At 43.4% G+C, this 23042-nt stretch overlaps 1 protein-coding gene across 3 annotated transcripts in view; it reads right to left on the reverse strand.

Moving 5' to 3' along the window:
- VWA3A (von Willebrand factor A domain containing 3A) overlaps positions 1-23042 on the reverse strand; it is a 772281-nt gene that overhangs the window by 666969 nt on the left and 82270 nt on the right. For all 3 annotated transcript variants that reach the window (XM_063934415.1, XM_063934414.1, XM_063934416.1), the window contains exons 4-5: positions 15837-15961; positions 11814-11891 (exon numbers count right to left, since the gene is read on the reverse strand). In XM_063934415.1, coding sequence (XP_063790485.1) covers positions 11814-11891; positions 15837-15961 — 203 coding nt within the window. The remainder of the gene's footprint in view (positions 1-11813; positions 11892-15836; positions 15962-23042) is intronic.

Below are 23042 nucleotides of genomic sequence, written 5' to 3' on the forward strand. Positions count from 1 at the left end.
CACATATGTTTTTAAAATGTGTATACACAGTAGCACCTTGGTCTTAAATCTCGCCAACTAACAAGGTGTGACTGATGTATTTTATCGGTGCGTTATATTATATGAATGATATAAGCAGGGATTGTGTGTTGTCCTTTTCCCACGTGCCCCAGCTAATATCTGCTGGTCGTGGCTTGTAACTATAAACCCACATATATAGTATCTGGCCACACGCACTGCTAGTAATTCCCGTCAGTGCGAAGCCGCCGGGTGTGTGTCCCGCTACGGCTACGGCTGCAAGATACGCTGCAGGGCTATGTCACAGAAATGAATACATGTGGTACATTTGTCTAAATACTGGATACATTTAAGTGCAGTAACTGAACATTTAAAATGCTAATTGACAGACACACAGGCGTGTGAACTGTCTCCTAACGACCGTTTCGCATGAGCTTAATCATAGGAAACCCGATTGTCGGGTCTGAAGAGCTATATACCCAGTCAGTTTCTTTCATTGGTCACACAATTTGATTGACATATCCCATGTCCTATCATGGATTATTTCTATACAAAGAACTGTCTATTGAGGAATGGGCTAACAGGAAGAGTATATTGTTGATGGTTTACATCTAATGTTTTTAGCTTAAAGATTTTCACCTTCTGAATAAACGAATTTTAACCCTTCTATGAATTTATTTATTTGAAGATGTTATAATAATTTAATTTAATTTAATTAAACTGAGTTAAATGGTGTTTTTATGTATTCCATAATTATATTTTAATTTTTAGACACTATATATTGTTATTTGGTTATCAATCATATTCCCTAAGAAACATAATTATACCCCCATACATAAAAAGTGTCATGGGTGTATATCTTGTGTTCTTATTATTGTGCCATCCGTATCCTTTAATGTGAAATTTCTGTGTACATGTGTAACTTGCAATATTATTATGTGATGAAATTTATCAGACGTACCATTTCCTCTAACATATTTATTGACGTGATCCGTGTATTATTTATTAGCCTAGTGCATAAATGAATATATTTAGTGTAATCTGATGTGCAGACCGAAAAAGGAAAAATTGTGTTAACACAATGTGTGAAAATGTTCAAACATAAACAAAGGTGAAAAAGCGTGAAAAAATAAGAATTTACTTACCGATAATTCTATTTCTCATAGTCCGTAGTGGATGCTGGGGACTCCGTAAGGACCATGGGGAATAGCGGCTCCGCAGGAGACTGGGCACATCTAAAGAAAGCTTTAGGACTATCTGGTGTGCACTGGCTCCTCCCCCTATGACCCTCCTCCAAGCCTCAGTTAGGATACTGTGCCCGGACGAGCGTACACAATAAGGAAGGATTTTGAATCCCGGGTAAGACTCATACCAGCCACACGAATCACACCGTATAACCTGTGATCTGAACCCAGTTAACAGCATGATAACAGAGGAGCCTCTGAAAGATGGCTCACAACAATAATGACCCGATTTTTGTAACAATAACTATGTACAAGTATTGCAGACAATCCGCACTTGGGATGGGCGCCCAGCATCCACTACGGACTATGAGAAATAGAATTATCGGTAAGTAAATTCTTATTTTCTCTAACGTCCTAAGTGGATGCTGGGGACTCCGTAAGGACCATGGGGATTATACCAAAGCTCCCAAACGGGCGGGAGAGTGCGGATGACTCTGCAGCACCAAATGAGAGAACTCCAGGTCCTCCTCAGCCAGGATATCAATTTTGTAGAATTTTACAAACGTATTTGCTCCTGACCAAGTAGCTGCTCGGCAAAGTTGAAAAGCCGAGACCCCTCGGGCAGCCGCCCAAGATGAGCCCACCTTCCTTGTGGAGTGGGCATTTACAGATTTTTGGCTGTGGCAGGCCTGCCACAGAATGTGCAAGCTGAATTGTACTACAAATCCAACGAGCAATAGTCTGCTTAGAAGCAGGAGCACCCAGCTTGTTGGGTGCATACAGGATAAACAGCGAGTCATATTTCCTGACTCCAGCCGTCCTGGAAACATATATTTTCAGGGCACTGACAACGTCTAGCAACTTGGAGGCCTCCAAGTCCCTAGTAGCCGCAGGCACCACAAATAGGTTGGTTCAGGTGAAACGCTGAAACCACCTTGGGGAGAAACGGAGGACGAGTCCTCAATTCCTCCCTGTCCGAATGGAAAATCAGATAAGGGCTTTTTCAGGATAAAGCCGCCAATTCTGACACGCGCCTGGCCCAGGCCAGGGCCAACAGCATGACCACTTTTCATGTGAGATATTTTAACTCCACAGATTTAAGTGGTTCAAACCAATGTGACTTTTGGAACCCAAAACTACATTGACATCCCAAAGTACCACTGGAGGCACAAAAGGAGGCTGTATATGCAGTACCCCTTTTACAAACGTCTGAACTTCAGGGACTGAAGCTAGTTCTTTTTGGAAGAAAATTGACAGGGCCGAAATTTGAACCTTAATGGACCCCAATTTCAGGCCCATAGACACTCCTGTTTGCAGGAAATGTAGGAATCGACCCAGTTGAATTTCCTCCGTCGGGCCTTACTGGCCTCGCACCACGCAACATATTTTCGCCAATTGCGGTGATAATGTTTTTGCGGTTACATCCTTCCTGGCTTTGATCAGGATAGGGATGACTTCATCCGGAATGGCTTTTTTTTTTTTTCAGGATCCGGCGTTCAACCGCCATGCCGTCAAACGCAGCCGCGGTAAGTCTTGGAACAGACAGGGTCCTTGCTGGAGCAGGTCCCTTCTTAGAGGTAGAGGCCACGGATCCTCCGTGAGCATCTCTTGAAGTTCCGGTTACCAAGTCCTTCTTGGCCAATCCGGAACCACGAATATAGTGCTTACTCCTCTCCATCTTATCAATCTCAGTACCTTGGGTATGAGAGGCAGAGGAGGGAACACATACCCTGACTGGTACACCCACGGTGTTACCAGAGCGTCTACAGCTTATTGCCTGAGGGTCCCTGGACCTGGCGCAATACCTGTCGAGTTTTTAATCATGTGGAAGACTTCTGGGTGAAGTCCCCACTCTCCCGGGTGGAGGTCATGCTGAGGAAGTCTGCTTCCCAGTTGTCCACTCCCGGAATGAATACTGCTGACAGTGCTATCACATGATTTTCCGCCCAGCGAAAAATCCTTGCAGCTTCTGTCATTGCCCTCCTGCTTCTTGTGCCACCCTGTCTGTTTACGTAGGTGACTGCCGTGATGTTGTCCTACTGGATCAACACCGGCTGACCTTGAAGCAGAGGTCTTGCTAAGCTTAGAGCATTGTAAATGTCCCTTAGCTTCAGGATATTTATGTGAAGTGATGTCTCCAGGCTTGACCATAAGCCCTGGATATTCCTTCCCTGTGTGACTGCTCCCCAGCCTCGCAGGCTGGCATCCGTGGTCACCAGGACCCAGTCCTGAATGCCTAATCTGCGGCCCTCTAGAAGATGAGCACTCTGCAACCACCACAGGAGGGACACCCTTGTCCTTGGTGACAGGGTTATCCGCTGATGCATCTGAAGATGCGACCCGGACCATTTGTCCAGCAGGTCCCACTGGAAAGTTCTTGCGTGGAATCTGCCGAATGGGATTGCTTCGTAGGAAGCCACCATTTTACCCAGAACCCTTGTGCATTGATGCACTGAGACTTGGCTCGGTTTTAGGAGGTTCCTGACTAGCTCGGATAACTCCCTGGCTTTCTCCTCCGGGAGAAACACCTTTTTCTGGACTGTGTCCAGGATCATCCCTAGGAACAGAAGACACGTCGTCGGAACCAGGTGCGATTTTGGAATATTGAGAATCCAAACGTGCTGCCGCAACACTACCAGAGATAGTGCTACACCGACCTCCAACTGTTCCCTGGATCTTACCCTTATCAGGGAATTGTCCAAGTAAGGGATAACTAAAATTCACTTCCTTCGAAGGAATATCATCATTTCGGCTATTACCTTGGTAAAGACCCGGGGTGCCGTGGACCATCCATACGGCAGCGTCTGAACTGATAGTGACAGTTCTGTACCATAAACCTGAGGTACCCTTGGTGAGAAGGGTAAATTTTGACATGAAGGTAAGCATCCTTGATGTCCCGAGAAATCATGTAGTCCCCTTCTTCCAGGTTCGCAATCACTGCTCTGAGTGACTCAATCTTGAATTTGAACCTCTGTATGTAAGTGTTCAAAGATTTTAGATTTAGAATCGGTCTCACCGAGCCGTCCGGCTTCGGTACCACAACAGTGTGGAATAATACCCCGTTCCCTGTTGCAGGAGGGGTATCTTGATTATCACCTGCTGGGAATACAGCTTGTGAATGGCTTCCAAAACTGTCTCCCTGTCAGAAGGAGACATCGGTAAAGCCGACTTTAGGAAACGGCGAGGGGGAGACGTCTCGAATTCTAATTTGTACCCCTGAGATATCACCTGAAGGATCCAGGGGTCTACTTGCGAGTGAGCCCACTGCGCGCTGAAATTCATTGAGACGGGCCCCCCACCGTGCCTGATTCTGCTTGTAAAGCCCCAGCGTATACTGAGGGCTTGGCAGAGGCGGGAGAGGGTTTCTGTTCCTGGGAACTGGCTGATTTCTGCAGCCTTTTTCCTCTCCCTCTGTCACGGGGCAGAAATGAGGAACCTTTTGCCCGCTTGTCCACGAAAAGACTGCGCCTGATAATACGGCGTCTTCTCATGTTGAGAGGCGACCTGGGGTACAAACGTGGAATTCCCAGCTGTGCCGTGGCCACCAGGTCTGAAAGACCGACCCCAAATAACTCCTCCCCTTAATAAAGCAATACTTCCAAATGCCGTTTGGAATACGCATCACCTGACCACTGACGTGTCCATAACCCTCTACTGGTAGAAATGGACAACGCACTTAGACTTGATGCCAGTCGGCAAATATTCCGCTGTGCATCACGCATATATAGAAATGCATCTTTTAAATGCTCAATAGGCAAAAATATACTGTCCCTATCTAGGGTATCAATATTTTCAGTCAGGGAATCCGACCACGCCAACCCAGCACTGCACATCCAGGCTGAGGCGATTGCTGGTCGCAGTATAACACCAGTATGTGTGTAAATACCTTTTAGGATACCCTCCTGCTTTCTATCAGCAGGATCCTTAAGGGCGGCCATCTCAGGCGAAGGTAGAGCCCTTACAAGCGTGTGAGCGCTTTATCCACCCTAGGGGGTGTTTCCCAACGCACCCTAACCTCTGGCGGGAAAGGATATAATGCCAATAACATTTTAGAAATTATCAGTTGTTATCGGGGGAAACCCACGCATCATCACACACCTCATTTAATTTCTCAGATTCAGGAAAACTACAAGTAGTTTTTCCTCACCGAACATAATACCCCTTTTTTGGTGGTACTCGTATTATCAGAAATGTGTAAAACATTTTTCATTGCCTCAATCATGTAACGTGTGGTCCTACTGGAAGTCACATTCGTCTCTTCACCGTCGACACTGGAGTCAGTATCCGTGTCGGCGTCTATATCTGCCATCTGAGGTAACGGGCGCTTTAGAGCCCCTGACGGCCTATGAGACGTCTGGACAGGCACAAGCTGAGTAGCCGGCTGTCTCATGTCAACCACTGTCTTTTATACAGAGCTGACACTGTCACGTAATTCCTTCCAACAGTTCATCCACACAGGTGTAGACCCCCTAGGGGGTGACATCACTATTACAGGCAATCTGCTCCGTCTCCACATCATTTTTCTCCTCATACATGTCGACACAAAAGTACCGACATACAGCACACACACAGGGAATGCTCTGATAGAGGACAGGACCCCACTAGCCCTTTGGGGAGACAGAGGGAGAGTTTGCCAGCACACACCAGAGCGCTATATATATACAGGGATAACCTTATATAAGTGTTTTTCCCCTTATAGCTGCTGTATAGTTAATGCTGCGCCTAATTAGTGCCCCCCTCTCTTTTTTAACCCTTTCTGTAGTGTAGTGACTGCAGGGGAGAGCCAGGGGAGCTTCCCTCCAACGGAGCTGTGAGGGAAAATGGCGCCAGTGTGCTGAGGAGATAGGCTCCGCCCCTTTTTCGCGGACTTTTCTCCTGCTTTTTTATGGATTCTGGCAGGGGTTAAAATTCATCCATATAGCCCTGGGGGCTATATGTGATGTATTTTCGCCAGCCAAGGTGTTTTTATTGCATCTCAGGGCGCCCCCCCCCCAGCGCCCTGCACCCTCAGTGACCGAAGTGTGAAGTGTGCTGAGAGCAATGGCGCACAGCTGCGGTGCTGTGCGCTACCTTATCTGAAGACAGGATCGTCTTCTGCCGCCGATTTTTCCGGACCTCTTCGCTCTTCTGGCTCTGTAAGGGGGACGGCGGCGCGGCTCTGGGACCCATCCAGGCTGGGCCTGTGATCGTCCCTCTGGAGCTAATGTCCAGTAGCCTAAGAAGCCCAATCCACTCTGCACGCAGGTGAGTTCGCTTCTTCTCCCCTTAGTCCCTCGATGCAGTGAGCCTGTTGCCAGCAGGTCTCACTGAAAATAAAAAACCTAAACTAAAACTTTCACTAAGAAGCTCAGGAGAGCCCCTAGTGTGCACCCTTCTCGTTCGGGCACAGAGATCTAACTGAGGCTTGGAGGAGGGTCATAGGGGGAGGAGCCAGTGCACACCAGATAGTCCTAAAGCTTTCTTTAGATGTGCCCAGTCTCCTGCGGAGCCGCTATTCCCCATGGTCCTTACGGAGTCCCCAGCATCCACTTAGGACGTTAGAGAAACATGGCTGTGTTAAATGTGCTTTGTTCAGGGTAATGTTTTAAATTATTATGATCTATCCTGTATTCCCGCATCAACAGACACCGCCAGTAGTGTGTGTAGCCTGGGAAACGGGAGGCGGCAGTCAGCGGCAGCACGCTGCTAAGTCTGCGGCTCTGACAAGCTCTGCCCCAGGCGGTCCCGTATTGACGGTGATCATATAGAGCATAGTCTGGGAGCTGAGAGCCGCGATAGATGGGTGCTTGTTGAATATGCACTACATCTACATAATAAGATACATTTATCCACTGTTATCATACTGTTACTGTTGTGAAGCATTGAAAATGGATAATGTATAGTGTGTCACAAATATATAGCCTGCCTATTTTCTTATTGTCAAAATATTTTATTAAATATTAGGAACCCACTTTCAGCTTCAAATAGCGGTTAGTGTGTGGGACACAGATTTATTACCTTTAATGGGATTGCCACCTGGACCCCTTACTATATATGTGGGTTTATAGTTACAAGCCACGACCAGCAGATATTAGCTGGGGCACGTGGGAAAAGGACAACACACAATCCCTGCTTATATCATTCATATAATATAACGCACCGATAAAATACATCAGTCACACCTTGTTAGTTGGCGAGATTTAAGACCAAGGTGCTACTGTGTATACACATTTTAAAAACATATGTGCCACACTATTTCAACTGATATAAATTTTCAGATAAAGTGTGGATGTGGGAATAGAAGCCAGGATCAGGGGGCATTAGTTACCCAATAGCACAGCTTTGGTTATCATGTAGGGCTCATTTCAAATCGGCAGGATTCCTGAATAACTGACAGGGAACATATTTTGTCCTTCAAACCCATGTGGCATGAACTAAGATCATGTATACAGGCATGCAAAAATAGCATGCAGGTGGAGAGAAATCAGTTTGGAAAGTGCCACATGTTTATGATCATTATTAGTTCTTATCAAATTGGTATGATATCATATTTTTAACATAACCTATAGGTCAGGTGATCCCAAACAATAAATGACAATATAGTAGATGAAAATTTATATTAAAAATTCCTCATTCATTTACTTGATAGGGGGCTAGAAAATACAACCCTGTGAGATAGATACCTAGGACAACGTAGGACAAATCATATATACCAGACAGGACCTGATAGTGTCTGATTATTAAATTTGGAAATAGTGATGCGCACACTTCCAAGAATGAGAGAGATTGTCAATTGAGAGTGATAACCCAGTCCTTAACAGCTCTCACAGAGGTACATTTAAAAGGATACCATTGTTTCCATTTGGACATTCAATAAAAGATTATTGCAACAAATATGGATACATTCTAAACACTTGAAAGAGTGAAGAATAAATAGATAGCAGTGACTGAATTTTTAGTTTCATTTTCACATTTGTTTATTATTTTTGCACTTCTTTCTCACATGCACAATATTTTCGCAGATGTTTTAAGATACAAATAAAAGTTATATTTTAATATTAGTGGTCAAATATCATTATTGATATTAGACTTTAAGAATACTGTCACAAAGTCCGAGTGTGCCCATAATAGGGAATACTTCCTTCTTTTGGTCTTTCTAAGTATATATAATTTATTCCCAGGAGCACCTCCCACACAATTTAAGTGACAAGAAATGAGATTTAAGTATATGGGAAAGGACTTTTTGTGACTTACTGGTAATCATTGATTAGCATATACATGTGTCTGTGCGACCCTTTCTCCTTCTTTCTCTATTCAAAGTCTTAAAGTGCCCATGTCTCCTGCGGATCCCGTCTATACCCCATGGTTCTTGAAGTGACCCCAGTATCCTCTAGGACGTATGAGAAAAACACAACAGAATTTTCTCTGCATAGAAAACACAACACGGTACTGAGTAAAGGCCCATACACACTTGCCGATAAAATGAGCGACGTCGCTCATTTTCCCCCTCCCTGTGCGAAGTCGCTCATTTTCCCCCTCCCTGAGCGATGTCGCTCATTTTATCGGCAAGTGTGTATGCAAGTGCGGCCCCGCGGGTCGGCAACGATCGTTGCTGTCGGCAGTGCATGCATGCAGGATCTGGACTGTCGTCCAGGACCTGCATGCAAGGCTGGCGGAGGCGTGACGTCACTGAGCGATGTAAGCGGTCATATCGCTCAGTGTGTACAGTCGGCCGCCGACCAGCCGGCCCGGGAGGGGAAACATTGGACACCGACGCTCACAGAGCGACATCGTCTAATGTGTATGGAATTCAATTGTTTGAAAGGTCGGTTGGGAGTCTGTTTTTTCCTGTCTATTAGATAGGAAAAAAACAGACACCCAACTGACTTTTCAAACAACTGAATTCCCCCCTAAGGGGGATATGTACTAAGCAGTGATAGAAGTGGAGAAGTGAGCCAGTGGAGAAGTTGCCCATGGCAACCAATCAGCACTGATGTAACATTTAACATTTGTATACTATAAAAGTATACAGTACAGCTGATTGGTTGCCATGGGCAACTTTTCCTTTGGCTCACTTCTCCACTTTTATCACTGCTTAGCACATGTCCCCCATAGTAAGCTACACAAGCAATGCACTGTAGAGTCAGAATGCTGGAAAACTTATTTTAATTGCATTTATGATCATCACTGACTCAAGGTACATCATATATTATCTAGCGTGAGAATCTAATATCACCACTGGTCAGGTAACAAATAATGTTATCAAAGAGAGGTGACATAGATGAGGATGAGGAGGGACTGCCATCCAGCTGCCAGTAGTCACCCTGGAACTGTCAAAAGGAACCTCAGGGTTACAAATATGGAAAATGTATGTACATCACTGCATAATACTCCCACAGAAATATACACAATCATTCACAGCTCAGCACTGACTTTCAGCTCTTTTTCACCATTTCACCCTCACTCAGAGCTGTATTTCCTTTGCTTAAGAAAACCCTAAAAACTCTAGTCCAATGGATTTACCGTCTTATACAGAGAGAACCCTTTCTGTTATGGTGCAAACAGAAATAAAATCAATTATCTTGGCTGAAGAATAAGAGGTCTCCCAGACCTTTATTATTATATCCAGTATGACAAACCCTGTACCTCAGTATCCCCTGCCCCATCCAACCCTGGCTGGCCCCGCTCCCCTCACTGATGTTCTGACACCCAATAACTTCATCCCAGCTCCCATACTTACCTTGCTCTCATTCTGACATATGAGAGGTAAAATGAAGAGAACTACAGTAACTTCTATATAAAAGGTAAAGTTGGAATAGACGTACCATTTTTTCTGGCCAAAATCCAAAATTGTTTAGCTCAGCTGACGCTAGCCAAAACTTGCATGCAAGTTGCAGGTTTTTGTCTTGAGGACTCGTTACCGGATGAGTGCACTGTGCTGCTATACCTACACTACTGCTAGTAGTGAGTTTGTGACTGTGTATACTGCTGTGCTGTGCTAATTGGCTGCTGCTTACCACTGTTTAGTGCTGTCTGCTGCTTTCTGTCTGTTTCCCTACATGTTTTTGAAAGTGTTTCTAGAAATTTGGGTTGCCCCCAACAGAGGCAGAACATACTACAATCAATGAGCTTTCATATCTACTACTTTTAGATATGAGCCATGAGCTATTCATATGCAACACACACACACATATGTACTCAGTGGTAAAGGTACACCTGCTCATTAATGCAAATATCTCATCAGTCAATCATGCAACGCAATGCATCTAAGCATTCAGACGCAGTCCAGGGATTCAGCTGTACTTTAGACCGAGTACCAGAACAGGGAAGAAATGTGATCTAATTTACTTTCACAGTGAAAAGATTGTTGGTACTAGACAGGGAGGTTGAAGTACCTCAGAAATTGATAAACTCCTCTGATTTTCTCACACAGCAGACTCTACAATTTCTAGAGAACAGTGCAAAATACATGAAACATTAAGCGTCAGATCTGTGGGGGAAAATGCCTTATTAAGGAGAAAGATCAGAGGAGAATGGCCTGACCTGTTCAAGCGGACAGTAAGGTGTCAGTAACTAGTATAAACATATGTTACAATGCTGCTATGCAGAAGAGCATATCTTAACCCATCACAGTGGGTACAGGCAGCTCATCACAACTGGATAGGTAAAGATTCAAAATAAAATCCAGTGGTCTGAGTCTCAGTATATGTGGTGACATGCAAATGGTAGGATCAGAATATGGCCTAACAACATGAATCTGTGCATCCATCCTGCCGTGTGCCAGTGGTTTCAGTTGGTGATAACGGTGGTGGAATGGTTTGGGAAATGTTCTTTGCACATATTAGCCCCATAAAACCAATGTAGCATTGTTTACATGCTATAGCCTACCTGAGTCTTGTTGCTGACCATGGGGGTGATTCAGACCTGATCGCTGGGCTGCTAACTTTGCTGTCCTGCATTCAGATAGTCACCGACCCCAGGGGGAGTGTGAATTCACCGCAGTCTGCAGTCTCTGCGCAGCCCAGGACTTACTCCTACAGTACGATGAGAAGAGGCTGATCGGGGCTGGAGCTGACGTCAGACATCCTCCCTGAAAAGCTTGGGCACGCCTGTGTTTTTCCGGACACTCCCAGTAAACGGTCAGTTACCACTCACGAATGGCCTCCTCCTGTCAATCACCTTGCGAACGCCCATGCGATCTGATTTTTTGCACCATCCCGTCGCTGACCAGCAATGCCCATTGTTGTTGTCCGTGCATAAGCATACGCATGTGCAGTTAGGACCTGATCGCCAACTGTGCGAAAACGCACAGCAGCAATCAGGCATGAATCAGGCCCCATGTGCATGCAAGTATGGTTACAGGCTAATTCCCTGAGGACAAAGCACCATGTCACCAACCACGTCATCTCACGGTGGTGTCATGAATAAGACAATGATGTCAGTGTACTTCAGTGGCCTCCACAGTAACTAGATCTTATTCCCATAGAGCACCTTTGGAATGTGCTGGAGTTGTGTGATACTACTATGTCAACATGGACCAAAATCTCATATCTCTCTGTCTCTCTCTCTCTGTCTCTCTCTGTCTCTCTCTGTGTCTCTCTACGTACATTGATAACATTACAATTTGTTCAGTCATGAAAGTTCTGTACTTACTCATGTATTTTGATTGTAAATTCATTTATGGTTTCAGCAGTAAATTCAATCTGTTTTGCAGCATTTTTTGAAGATTTCCTTGTGGAAAAATAGGGAGATACTTACTACAATGTAAACCTAAGACTTTTATTTTTCAGTATGCCTCCACATTGCTATACCTATATCGGTGAACATTTATCTGTACATTTTGCCTGAACAACTCTTTTGTTCACATTACAGTCGATACCAGCCTATGTATCCAATGCAAACTGTTTTACTCTTATCCTGACAGTCACAATTAACTTTCATTACAGATCTGCTGGTAAAATAAATCAAACTGAGAAATAAATGGGCATATACAGAGGCAGATGCCCTAGCATCTGTTGCTGGAGTCAAGGGTGCCAATGGGAGTCGGGGGGGGGGGGGGGGGGAGGGGGAGGGGGGGGAGCTCATAGAAGATGATGGACAAGCAGAGTGATGTCTCCTGTGCAGCAGCAGCAGGTCAGTGATGCATACACTGGCGGCTGCGGGTGGTCTTCCGTTTGCCGACTGTCGGGATCCCGGCGCACAGTATACAGATGCTGGAATCCCGACAGCTGGCATACCGACACTTTTTCTCCCTCTTGGGGTTTCACAACCCCACTGGAGGGAGAATAGATCACCGAGCCGCGCCGCGGCGAGCGCAGCGAGCCCGCAAGGGGCTTATTTGCACTCGCCCAGCTGTCGGTATGCTGGTGGTCGGGATTCCGGCGCTGGTATGGTGGCAGCCGGGAGCCCGGCCGCCGGCATACCCTACTACACCCGGCGGCTGCTGATCCTTGGGTAAGGCAAACCAGCACATATATTACATACAACAACATCACATGCATGTTAATATGTGCTGACAGGCTCCCCCCTGCAATGTGTGGTCGGAGCTGCAGTCCAGGCACAGAAGCCACCATTGTTTGTAAGTACTTGATTTATTTCTATAGGTTTTCAGTATACATTACTCTTTTTTTTCTTTTTGGTACATCCTCACCTTTTCTCCTCTACAGAGTTTTTCTCTCTGTATGGTGCCTGTACTTCTTGTGTACCTTTCTTTTATACTGTTATACATTTTTGGTTGTGGGTAATGTTGGGATGATCTTATTGGATGATTTGCAGGAGAGGAGTGTCTGTGTTTTCATCATGTGGTATGGTGGAATGTGATGAGTGAGTATGGGAAATAACAGAAGTGTTTGGAGACTGTATATGTGTGTCATGCCAAAACATTCTGGAAGTAACGTCCCTGACGCTGGTGGAAGGGGTCAGAGGTCATACCTATTGTATCACAAGCTAAAATGATGACAATTTTTATCAGCAATCTTTTTTCTATAGATTGCACCCTACTATATTACATATATACTATAACATATTCTCTTCTACTGAAAGACCTCAAGGAATTCAGATAAACTCCCATTCTACTTATAGATATTCTTTACTAGTTATTTTGTTGGCACAAGGATACTCAATGAGTGGATTCACAAATCCCAAAGTGTTTTATATAAGATCCTTCCAAACGCTAAGGGGTATATGCAATTTCGGCCGAATTGCGGCTTTTTTTCGCCCGTTTTAAAATTCAACACAATTCGACCGTCGAATTCCGGCCGACGGGTGCCGGAATTCGACATATTCAATAAAAAACAGATTCGACAGTCCCGCTGTCGAAAAACGGACGAATTGACGGATAGTGTGCGTCCTGGATTTGACTTTCCGATGGCGCAAAAATGGTTAAAAAACACAGAAAAAAATTGCGTGGGGTCCCCCCTCCAAAGCATAACCAGCCTCGGGCTCTTTGAGCCGGTCCTGGTTGTAAAAATATGGGGGGGAAATGGACAGGGGATCCCCCGTATTTTTACAACCAGCACCGGGCTCTGCGTCCAGTCCTGGTGCAAAAAATACGGGGTACAAAAAGCGTAGGGGTCCCTCGTATTTTTTGTACCAGCACCGGGCTCCACTAGCTGGGGAGATAATGCCACAGCCGGGGGACACTTTTATACCGGTCCCTGCGGCCGTGGCATTAAATACCCAACTAGTCACCCCTGGCCGGGGTACCCTGGAGGAGTGGGGACCCCTTAAATCAAGGGGTGTCCCCCCCCTCCAGCCACCCAAGGGCCAGGGGTGAAGCCAGAGGCTGTCCCCCCCATCCAAGGGCTGCGGATGGGGGGCTGATAGCCTTGAGTAAAATTAAAGAATATTGTATTTTGCAGAAGAACTTCAAGTCCCAGCAAGCCTCCCCCGCAAGCTGGTACTTGGAGAACCACAAGTACCAGCATGCGGGGGGGAAACGGGCCCGCTGGTACCTGTGGTTCTTCTGCAAAAAAAATACCCAAATAAAAACAGGACACGCACACCTTGACAAGTACAACTTTATTACACACATGCCGACACACACATACTTACCTATGTTCACACGCCGACCTCTGTCCACTTGTCCAAGTAGAATCCGGGGTACCTGAAAATAAAATTATACTCACCTAAATCCAGTGTCCTGTTATTATTTGTAATCCTCGTACTTGGCAAAAAAAACAAACGCATACCCGATCCACACGGACTGAAAGGGGGGTCTCAGCATTCGGGGAAAGGGGTCCCATGTGTAAACATGGGACCCCTTTCAGTCCGTATGGATCGGGTATGCGTTTTTTTTTTTTTTGCCAAGTTTTTCAGGTACCCCGGATTCTACTTGGACAAGTGGACAGAGGTCGGCGTGTGAACATAGGTAAGTATGTGTGTGTCGGCATGTGTGTAATAAAGTTGTACTTTCACGGTGTGCGTGTCCTGTTTCTATTTGGGTATTTTTTTGCAGAAGAACTACAAGTACCAGCGCCCCCCCCCCCCCCCCCCCCCCGCATGCTGGTACTTGTGATTCTCCAAGTACCAGCTTGCGGGGGAGGCTTGCTGGGACTTGTAGTTCCTCTGCAAAAAACAATATTCTTTCATTTTACTCAAGGCTATCAGCCCCCCATCCGCAGCCCTTGGCTTCACCCCTGGCCCTTGGGTGGCTGGAGGGGGGGGACCCCTTGATTTAAGGGGTCCCCACTCCTCCAGGGTACCCCGGCCAGGGGTGACTAGTTGGGGTTTTAATACCACGGCCGCAGGGACCGGTATAAAAGTGTCCCCCGGCTGTAGCATTATCTCCCCAGCTAGTGGAGCCCGATGCTGGTACAAAAAAATACGGGGGACCCCTACGCTTTTTGTCCCCCGTATTTTTTGCACCAGGACCGGACGCAGAGCCCGGTGCTGGTTCTAAAAATACGGGGGATCCCCTGTCCGTTTCCCCCCCGTATTTTTACAACCAGGACCGGCTCGAAGAGCCCGAGGCTGGTTATGCTTTGGAGGGGGGACCCCACGTATTTTTTTTCTTGATTTTAACCCATTCCCACCCCTTCCCACTAAAAACCATGCTCTCTCTATTTTAGTCAGTTAAAAAAAAAATATTCTTTTAAAAAATATATAAATAATACTTGTGTCCCTCTAATAGACAAACCAAGTACATAATCCCTTCTAATATAAATAGATATGCTATTAGCAATAAAAAAAACACTAAAAAAAACATGTTTTAATTTTTTTTTATTAGATTCCGCCAGCAAAGTGAGGCGGAAGGAAATTGACGATATTACTGTCGAAAAGCACTAAAGTCGAATCGACATTCCTCAATTGAATATACTTTTGTCGAATTGCCGCATTTTTACCACTGCTGACATGTTGAATTTTCAAAATGTCGAATTGCAAAAAGTCGAATCTGAAAAGTCCGTTTTTTTGTCGAAAAGTACTGTATTGCATTGACGATTTTTTTTGTGTGTCGAAAATGCCCCATTTTTCGACATTTTCGGGAATTCGACCGCAATTGTATATACCCCAAAGGGACTAAAAGAATACATTTTATTTGGCCTGTTAGCTCCTAGAAGTGATCACTAAACTCACAGGGAAGTTCCGATTCTTACTTTGTCTGTTTAATCCTATTGAAAACCTGTATCTTTAAAGAACAACAAAAACAACCAAACTTGGATTTCAGAGCTCACTCACATGATGATACGTCCCAGTTTGAGCAGGTCTTGTATGGTGAGGTGTCTGGATTCTATGCCGTTGCGGTGAATCCATTCTTCAGAGGACTGTGTATCGTTCTGTCCATATTCTGTATTTGCCAGTCTCTGCATGTAAGGGGGAACACCAAAACACTGGGTTATGATTTGCCCATGAAATGCCCACGGCATAAAGTACAGTACATGGCATTACATCACATGTATCATTTCACAATTCCAGTTTCATTTTCGAAATATATTGCAATACAAATTAGGTGTTGTCGAAGTAAAAAATATTACATAGAAAGAACATACATACTCCACACATAGAAGTCGCTATGCTTGCAAATACGCGCAGCGAGCACAGCAATATATGGTAACACACGCATATAAACGGACATGCCACAGAGATGGATTCGACGCTTATTTCATACAGCACATAATTATAATAATATCAAGCGCCAGACATCATAATGATTTAAAATATATAATGGAGTAATGTCATGTATGTGTATTATTGGAACGAAGCAAGATAGACCTGTCATATTCGGTATTAAAGCAACCAGATTAATGTGTAGATTCATTTGATACTTGTTATTAAGTTGTAGGACATTGCAACAAGTAGTTATGATTAAATGTATGAAAGCTAAAGTCACTGTTATTAGGACAATAGACATTCCAAACAGGTGGTGGACAGGAAACTCAGGCCAGCCCCTTTTGATGTCTTCAAGGCTGAACCTGTTTCGCATACGAACAAACCAGTGACTCATCATGAATGAGAAAGTTCCCTCCCTTAGACTAGATGTGTGCACGCCCCCAAACTAGATAACACATTACAGAGACACACAGGAGAGAGTTGCTGTTTTGTCCCAGACGATGGAGATGCTGTCTGCCCAGTTCCTGTATTTATTTACAGAGAGAGAAAGAGTGTATGGAGGGACGAATTTATATGAGAAAGATATGGTAATTGTATCGCTGGCCTGTAACTGTATGTATTAACTGCTTACTGTATAAATTGTAACCATGTAACCACATGTATACCGTACATTGTGATATATTGAATACATATCCTTTTAATAACACATGCCATAGTCAATTACAAATAGTTTCAATTGGGCCTAGTGAGAGTAAATGGTGAGATAAATGCTTGGCTTGGTGTAAGAAATTGCACACAGAAAAAAAGAGATAATACTTTTTTTTTCCTTCTTTCCCAGGATTTAGTTAACTCTCTGTTTGCTATAAGATAGGCATTGGAATGTTAATTAACTGGTTCAACCACTAGTACAGGCAGGCAAAACATCTTTGATAAGCAAATTAGAAGCACTGAATGGGTGAATGAGTCTCATAGGAGGCCAGTATATTATATATATATATATATATATAATATTATTGTAATTATGTGTATATTTATATCAGTGTATGTTCTGCAAGATAGCTATCCAATCTGAATCATATTTAAATTATAGATTATTGCAGTCATTATAGATCTGTGTGAAATTGGATACATTTGTTTGCTATACAGATAAATTTTAAATAAATGTATTTAAGGGAGTAATTATAGACATGAAACGCAGTGAGCGATTATAGTTAGTACTGCTCACATTTACAGTGTTGTGTGATTTGTTTTATTGCGTATGCACATTGGTACACGTGGTACGGAACGTGAGGACAGCGTACAAAAACGTGCACGTGGCGCAAGGCCGCACACGTGGCATAGGGGTACACACGGTTGCGTAATTACGCAAGCTTGCGTAGGGTTGTGTGCGCATAATAAAACCACACGATATTTGTTCAATTAAGGTGGGATAGTAGACATTTAATACAATAGCATAACTATCCGATTTCAAAAGCAGGTTACTCTAAATTTAGTTTAAAAACTGTAAGCACCTCTGGAATAAAGCTACTGACCTAAAGGGAGTAAAACTATTTTTCTGTACAGAAAAACAAAGCATATTTGAGTGAGTGAAAGTTAAGAGTGAACGTATTGAACCCCGGGAGTTCGGGATCCCGTCATGTGGTACACCAAGTGAGTGGAGGCTTGGCGGCGTGAGGCGGCTGACTCACGTTAGTATAGATTGAAATACGTAAGTCGTGAGGAGACTTACACAGGAGCTTGGTAGGGAATTGTGAACTTTGTGACCCATATCGTTTTTTTTATACGCTCCGGCTGAGGTTTCGCAGCTTGGGATTCGATTCCAGTGGTCGTAGGGCGGATAGGTAACAAGTACCTATACGCTGTGTGATTGGACCGCGCATTTGTGGGTGCAATATATAGCGCAACTTGATACCCCTTTTACGAGCTTTTGTGTAAAATCGCGGTATCATTAGCGCCGTGTAGAGCATACGCAAGCGTGATTTGTGTATAAAAAGTGCATAAGGAGTTTTTGCTGGTCTCTCTCAGGAAAATCTCCAACGACAGATATTTACTGGAAAGGGTAAGTTACTCCTAAAAACTTCCAGTAAATATAGGTCAATTAGGGGCCCTAAGTTGGGTACATCGCCTTCGCTATCGACAGTGTATGGTAGTACCGGCCAACGTGGGCGAGAGTGGGTGGAAGCGCTCGGAGAACTTTCACCGTCGCCTTAAATTGAGTATTTTGGTATTTGTGGGAATAGCCGAGAAGGCAAGTCCCACAAATTATAGGAGCCAGTTGCTCAACTAAGGGACGTATGGTAGCCAGGGTTCAGGCAGAAGAGTTGGGACCAAGAAGGTCAGAATTGCGGCCGAGAGGGTCAGCAAGGTTTATTATGTGTGGGAAATATGGTCCACACGCTGAAGTTTACTGTGACGAATGGGTACGTATGACTGACAACGATAGGGTATCATTCCCTAGGGTGGGCAGCTTTGAGCCAGAGGTACTGCAGAATGTAGTTATTAAAATATGTCTGATAAAATCCAGAAAACAAAGGGTCAGACATACAAATTGTTTAAACCTGTGGCAGCAAGAGGGGTTGGTGAGTTTGATCCTAAGGTATTGCAGGTGGTATGTCTAACCAAAGTCATATAAGACAAGAATGGAAATATAAGAACTGTTTGAACTTGTAGCAACAATAAACAAGTAGGGGGAAAAAAAAGAGAATGCAAGTACACCGCCTTATGTAGATGTGGAAGCAGTTACAACCAGCATACAAACTATAGAAAATAATAAAAATATGAAACATATGACTGTAACCTATATATGTACTAATGAATGTTGAAGTTTTATTTAGGAGGAGAAGGTGACCTGATTGTTTTCAGCCATTTCTCATGCACCCAGAGGAGCATCCAACCGGTAAAAGAAGAGCAGTAGCCTGCGGGGGAAGTGGCTGAGACCAGTGGAACTGGTAAGTATGGTATCATTCGTGTACATATATAGTAAAACCCAAAAATAAAACAAAAAAATTAAGAAAGTAACGTCAGAAATGGAGAAAAACCTGTCCGCACATTAGTATTTGGCAGTAGGAAAGCGGAAAGAGACAGGGCAACCCCCGGGTATTTCTTTCAGTTACCATATAAGAAGTATTCATTCCTAGTAATGCCCCTAGTCAAGATGAGCTCGGAAATGTTTGTTGGACCATGTACAGACCCTTAATACGGGATGAGAAGGATTGAATGAATACTACGCATGACCTACAAGCTTGTTAAACTTCTTTTTTTTTTTTGTCTTTTGCAGTAATAGAAAACTCTCCATCTGGATAAGGTCACTGGTAAACACTAATTCGGCAAATGAGAGGTGGCTGTCTCTGTGCTAATGGACGGGCTCAATAAGTACAAAATAAATGCAACATTACCCTTTGACAAAACTTGCTGGGGTTAAAATGGGGCCTCTAAACTTTTGCTTCTTTTTTTCCTAGCAGAAATGGCCCCTGATTAACTTAACAGGAGCTTTGTTAGATATGATATACATATAATGTGCTCCCGCTCAGGAAGTTTGTTAGACACCCACGAAGACTAATGTTACATTTCACGGTTCTAGATGCATGTCCATCACAGGTAGAGGAAATCGTCTCACAGATACCGGGTTCCCTATGAACTTAGGATGGACAGGACACTGGATTGATGGCTGGGATAGTCCCAATAGCGATACGACAAACACAGAATTTTTTTAAGGGGAGTAGACCAAGTAGAGAATCACTTCCCCATAGTGCCCAATCCAGTTGTCAAATTTTTACAAAATCTTCTCCACCTCTACAAACTCCTCTGTCACCAACCTCTATTCTGTTTCTCTACAGTTTCCTCTTCATATTTTGCGTTCACACAGGGTGGTACAATACATGGACCCAATTACAGTTTAAACTCCACATGCCTAGGTCCTTCAGAGTTCTGCCCGAATCCAGTATATCCCAACAGCATGATAACACCAGTATTACTGCAGTGTGCCTTGTCATGCACAAAGGGTGGAGGAAGGATGAGAATACTGGTGAAGGGAAATTTTGTATAGACACTGATATGCCTGTTGGTGAATGGCAAACCTGACATTTTTTTTTTCATTTTCTTCTTCTTTCTCTCCTCTAGAGATGTTTCTTTTTCTTTCTTTTCTTTTTTGAGTTATGCTCATGATACTCTACATCCGTACAGTTAACACCCTTTAGGAATTATTGTTATGTATTGGTGTGCACTGATGTTTTCTCAAACTGGGTAGAGGCATTTCCTGCCGCCACGGATGCTGCTGTGTTTACCGCAAAAAAAATTGCGCAGAAATTTGTGTGTAGATAATGGTACCCCTAGAAGTAGGAGCAAAGCTTGAAATTGTACTATTGTGATCATAGATACTGCCACTAGTATTATGTAGCATCGAAACCACTCCCGGATCTTCACTTAACGAATCACCCTCTTCGAAATTTGTTTTTGTTTTGGTATTTGTGTTTTTTTGTTTGTTTTTGGAAGACAACCTCATGTCATGATTGATCCGCACAATGATCAGAAATACACCAATGAGGTGGCAGTACAGTACTTTATCGAGATGAGCCAGTATTTGAGAACTTGACAAAAGAACTTGAAACTGTTGATTGCTGGTCTGCCTAATACTAACTGTCTTGATTGTGAATCAAGAGACTGTGTGATTGTTCTTACGCTCAGGTTGCCTATTAGACAGGTGGGAAGGACCCTACCAAGTTTTGTTGACAGCACTATCCCAGTGAAAGTAGCCGAGAGAGAGACTTGGGTCCACGATTCCCATTGCAGGAAAGTCGGTAGTCCGGAAGGAACTCGTAAATGGAGTGGGATCGCAAAAGTATCACCAGAGACTCTGCTCCGTGAAGACTAAGAGGCGGCACTGTTCAACACTACCTGAGCGTACTAAAGGATTGCAGAAAGACCAGTCATTGTAATTGATTTGTTATGAACAAGAGTTGTTTTGTTCTATTTCTTTTTTCTCTCTTTCCCGCTGACAAACTTTTTTTTTCAGGACATTCTATTTTTGCGGGGTTTTTTTTATGAGGAGTCGAGTGTGGGACTGGAACTGGTTCTGGAGGAAGGAGTAATTTCCTTATAGGATACCAGGATTAGCCGATCAGTTTGTTAAAGCCAGAGAAAAATCAAAGGTCTAGTAGTTATGGAGTTCGAAGGTAATCAGGAACAATCAGACAATGGCTATTCACACATTGCAGATAAAGAGCTCATTAATATATGTGGAAGAAAGGTTTATGAGTGGCTCTCCCCGAACTCCGAAGGTTTATGTTATTTAGGAAGGACACTACTTATTACCCTTGTTCAGTTATTAAACACACCTAGCATACGTTCCAGAAATGGAAACAATGTTCAGAAAATGATAGGAATATGTAAAAAATAATTGGTAGAAGGAAGATCAAAGGCGCTGCTATACAAATGATGAATATAATATAGAGATGTATAGTATACTTGCAAACTTCGTGGTCCTTCGTTGATCTTTTTCTGTTAATCCAATGATTACAAGATGTTTACATGCAATAAAAACAAAAATAAACAGCAAATGTGTAGTATTGTCTATAATGAGTTCAATTTTTTTGTGAGTTCTCCGATGAAACAGAACCCTAGGATGTGGAGGTTTTCTTGATAGAAGATAAGGATAGTTCATCACCACCACTTCACAAACATAGGTACACGTACCAAGACTCACTTCGAGTTAAATATCACCATACACATAAAGGTTTCTTTTCTACTTCTGATCATAACCTATGAAGCAGGCTCTGTTCAATAAAACGTACCACACTCACGTTTTCAACAGATGGTATTCCACACGTAGCGGTTTCTTTAAAAGGATGAATAACTCTTCTCTTCCAAAAAGAATTAATTTATTGGTGCATAATACAATTTAAAAAATAGTTAAATAAAATCTCCTAATTCAATTTCCAAAAAAATCCAGGATAGAACAAATGTGTGTCAGAATGAAATGGGACAGTCACAAGTGAATTCCGGACTTACACTTGCGAACACAAATGTTGCAAATTACCTTGGATTGGTATGAATATAGGAGGATTAAAAGAAGCACTGTCTGATATCACCAACGCCGTTTCGACACAAAGTCTTTATCAAGGTAGCTATTTTTTAAATTGTATTATGCACCAATAAATGAATTCTTTTTGGAAGAGAAGAGTTATTCATCCTTTTAAAGAAACCGCTACGTGTGGAATACCATATGTTGAAAACGTGAGTGTGGTACGTTTTATTGAACAGAGCCTGCTTCATAGGTTATGATCAGAAGTAGAAAAGAAACCTTTATGTGTATGGTGATATTTAACTCGAAGTGAGTCTTGGTACGTGTACCTATGTTTGTGAAGTGGTGGTGAGGAACTATCCTTATCTTCTATCAAGAAAACCTCCACATCCTAGGGTTCTGTTTCATCGGAGAACTTACAAAAAAATTGAACTCATTATAGACAATACTACACATTTGCTGTTTATTTTTGTTTTTATTGCATGTAAACATCTTGTAATCATTGGATTAACAGAAAAAGATCAACGAAGGACCACGAAGTTTGCAAGTATACTATACATCTCTATATTATATTCATCATTTGTATAGCAGCGCCTTTGATCTTCCTTCTACCAATTATTTTTTACTTGTCTCTTTTTGTGATCTGGATTTGGGCAGATCATAGGAAGGCTAGGATTGGGCAGCTAGCTTTATTTGCGCCAGAACTCACACATATTTATATCTTTGTGATAGGAATATGTAGATCATGAAAATTTTATATGTCACTCATTTGTTTGTGTCTTCTTCATCTACCCAGCAGAACCTCAATCGAATCC

This window comes from Pseudophryne corroboree, chromosome 7 (genome assembly GCF_028390025.1).
Source record: "Pseudophryne corroboree isolate aPseCor3 chromosome 7, aPseCor3.hap2, whole genome shotgun sequence".
NCBI lineage: Eukaryota > Metazoa > Chordata > Amphibia > Anura > Myobatrachidae > Pseudophryne > Pseudophryne corroboree.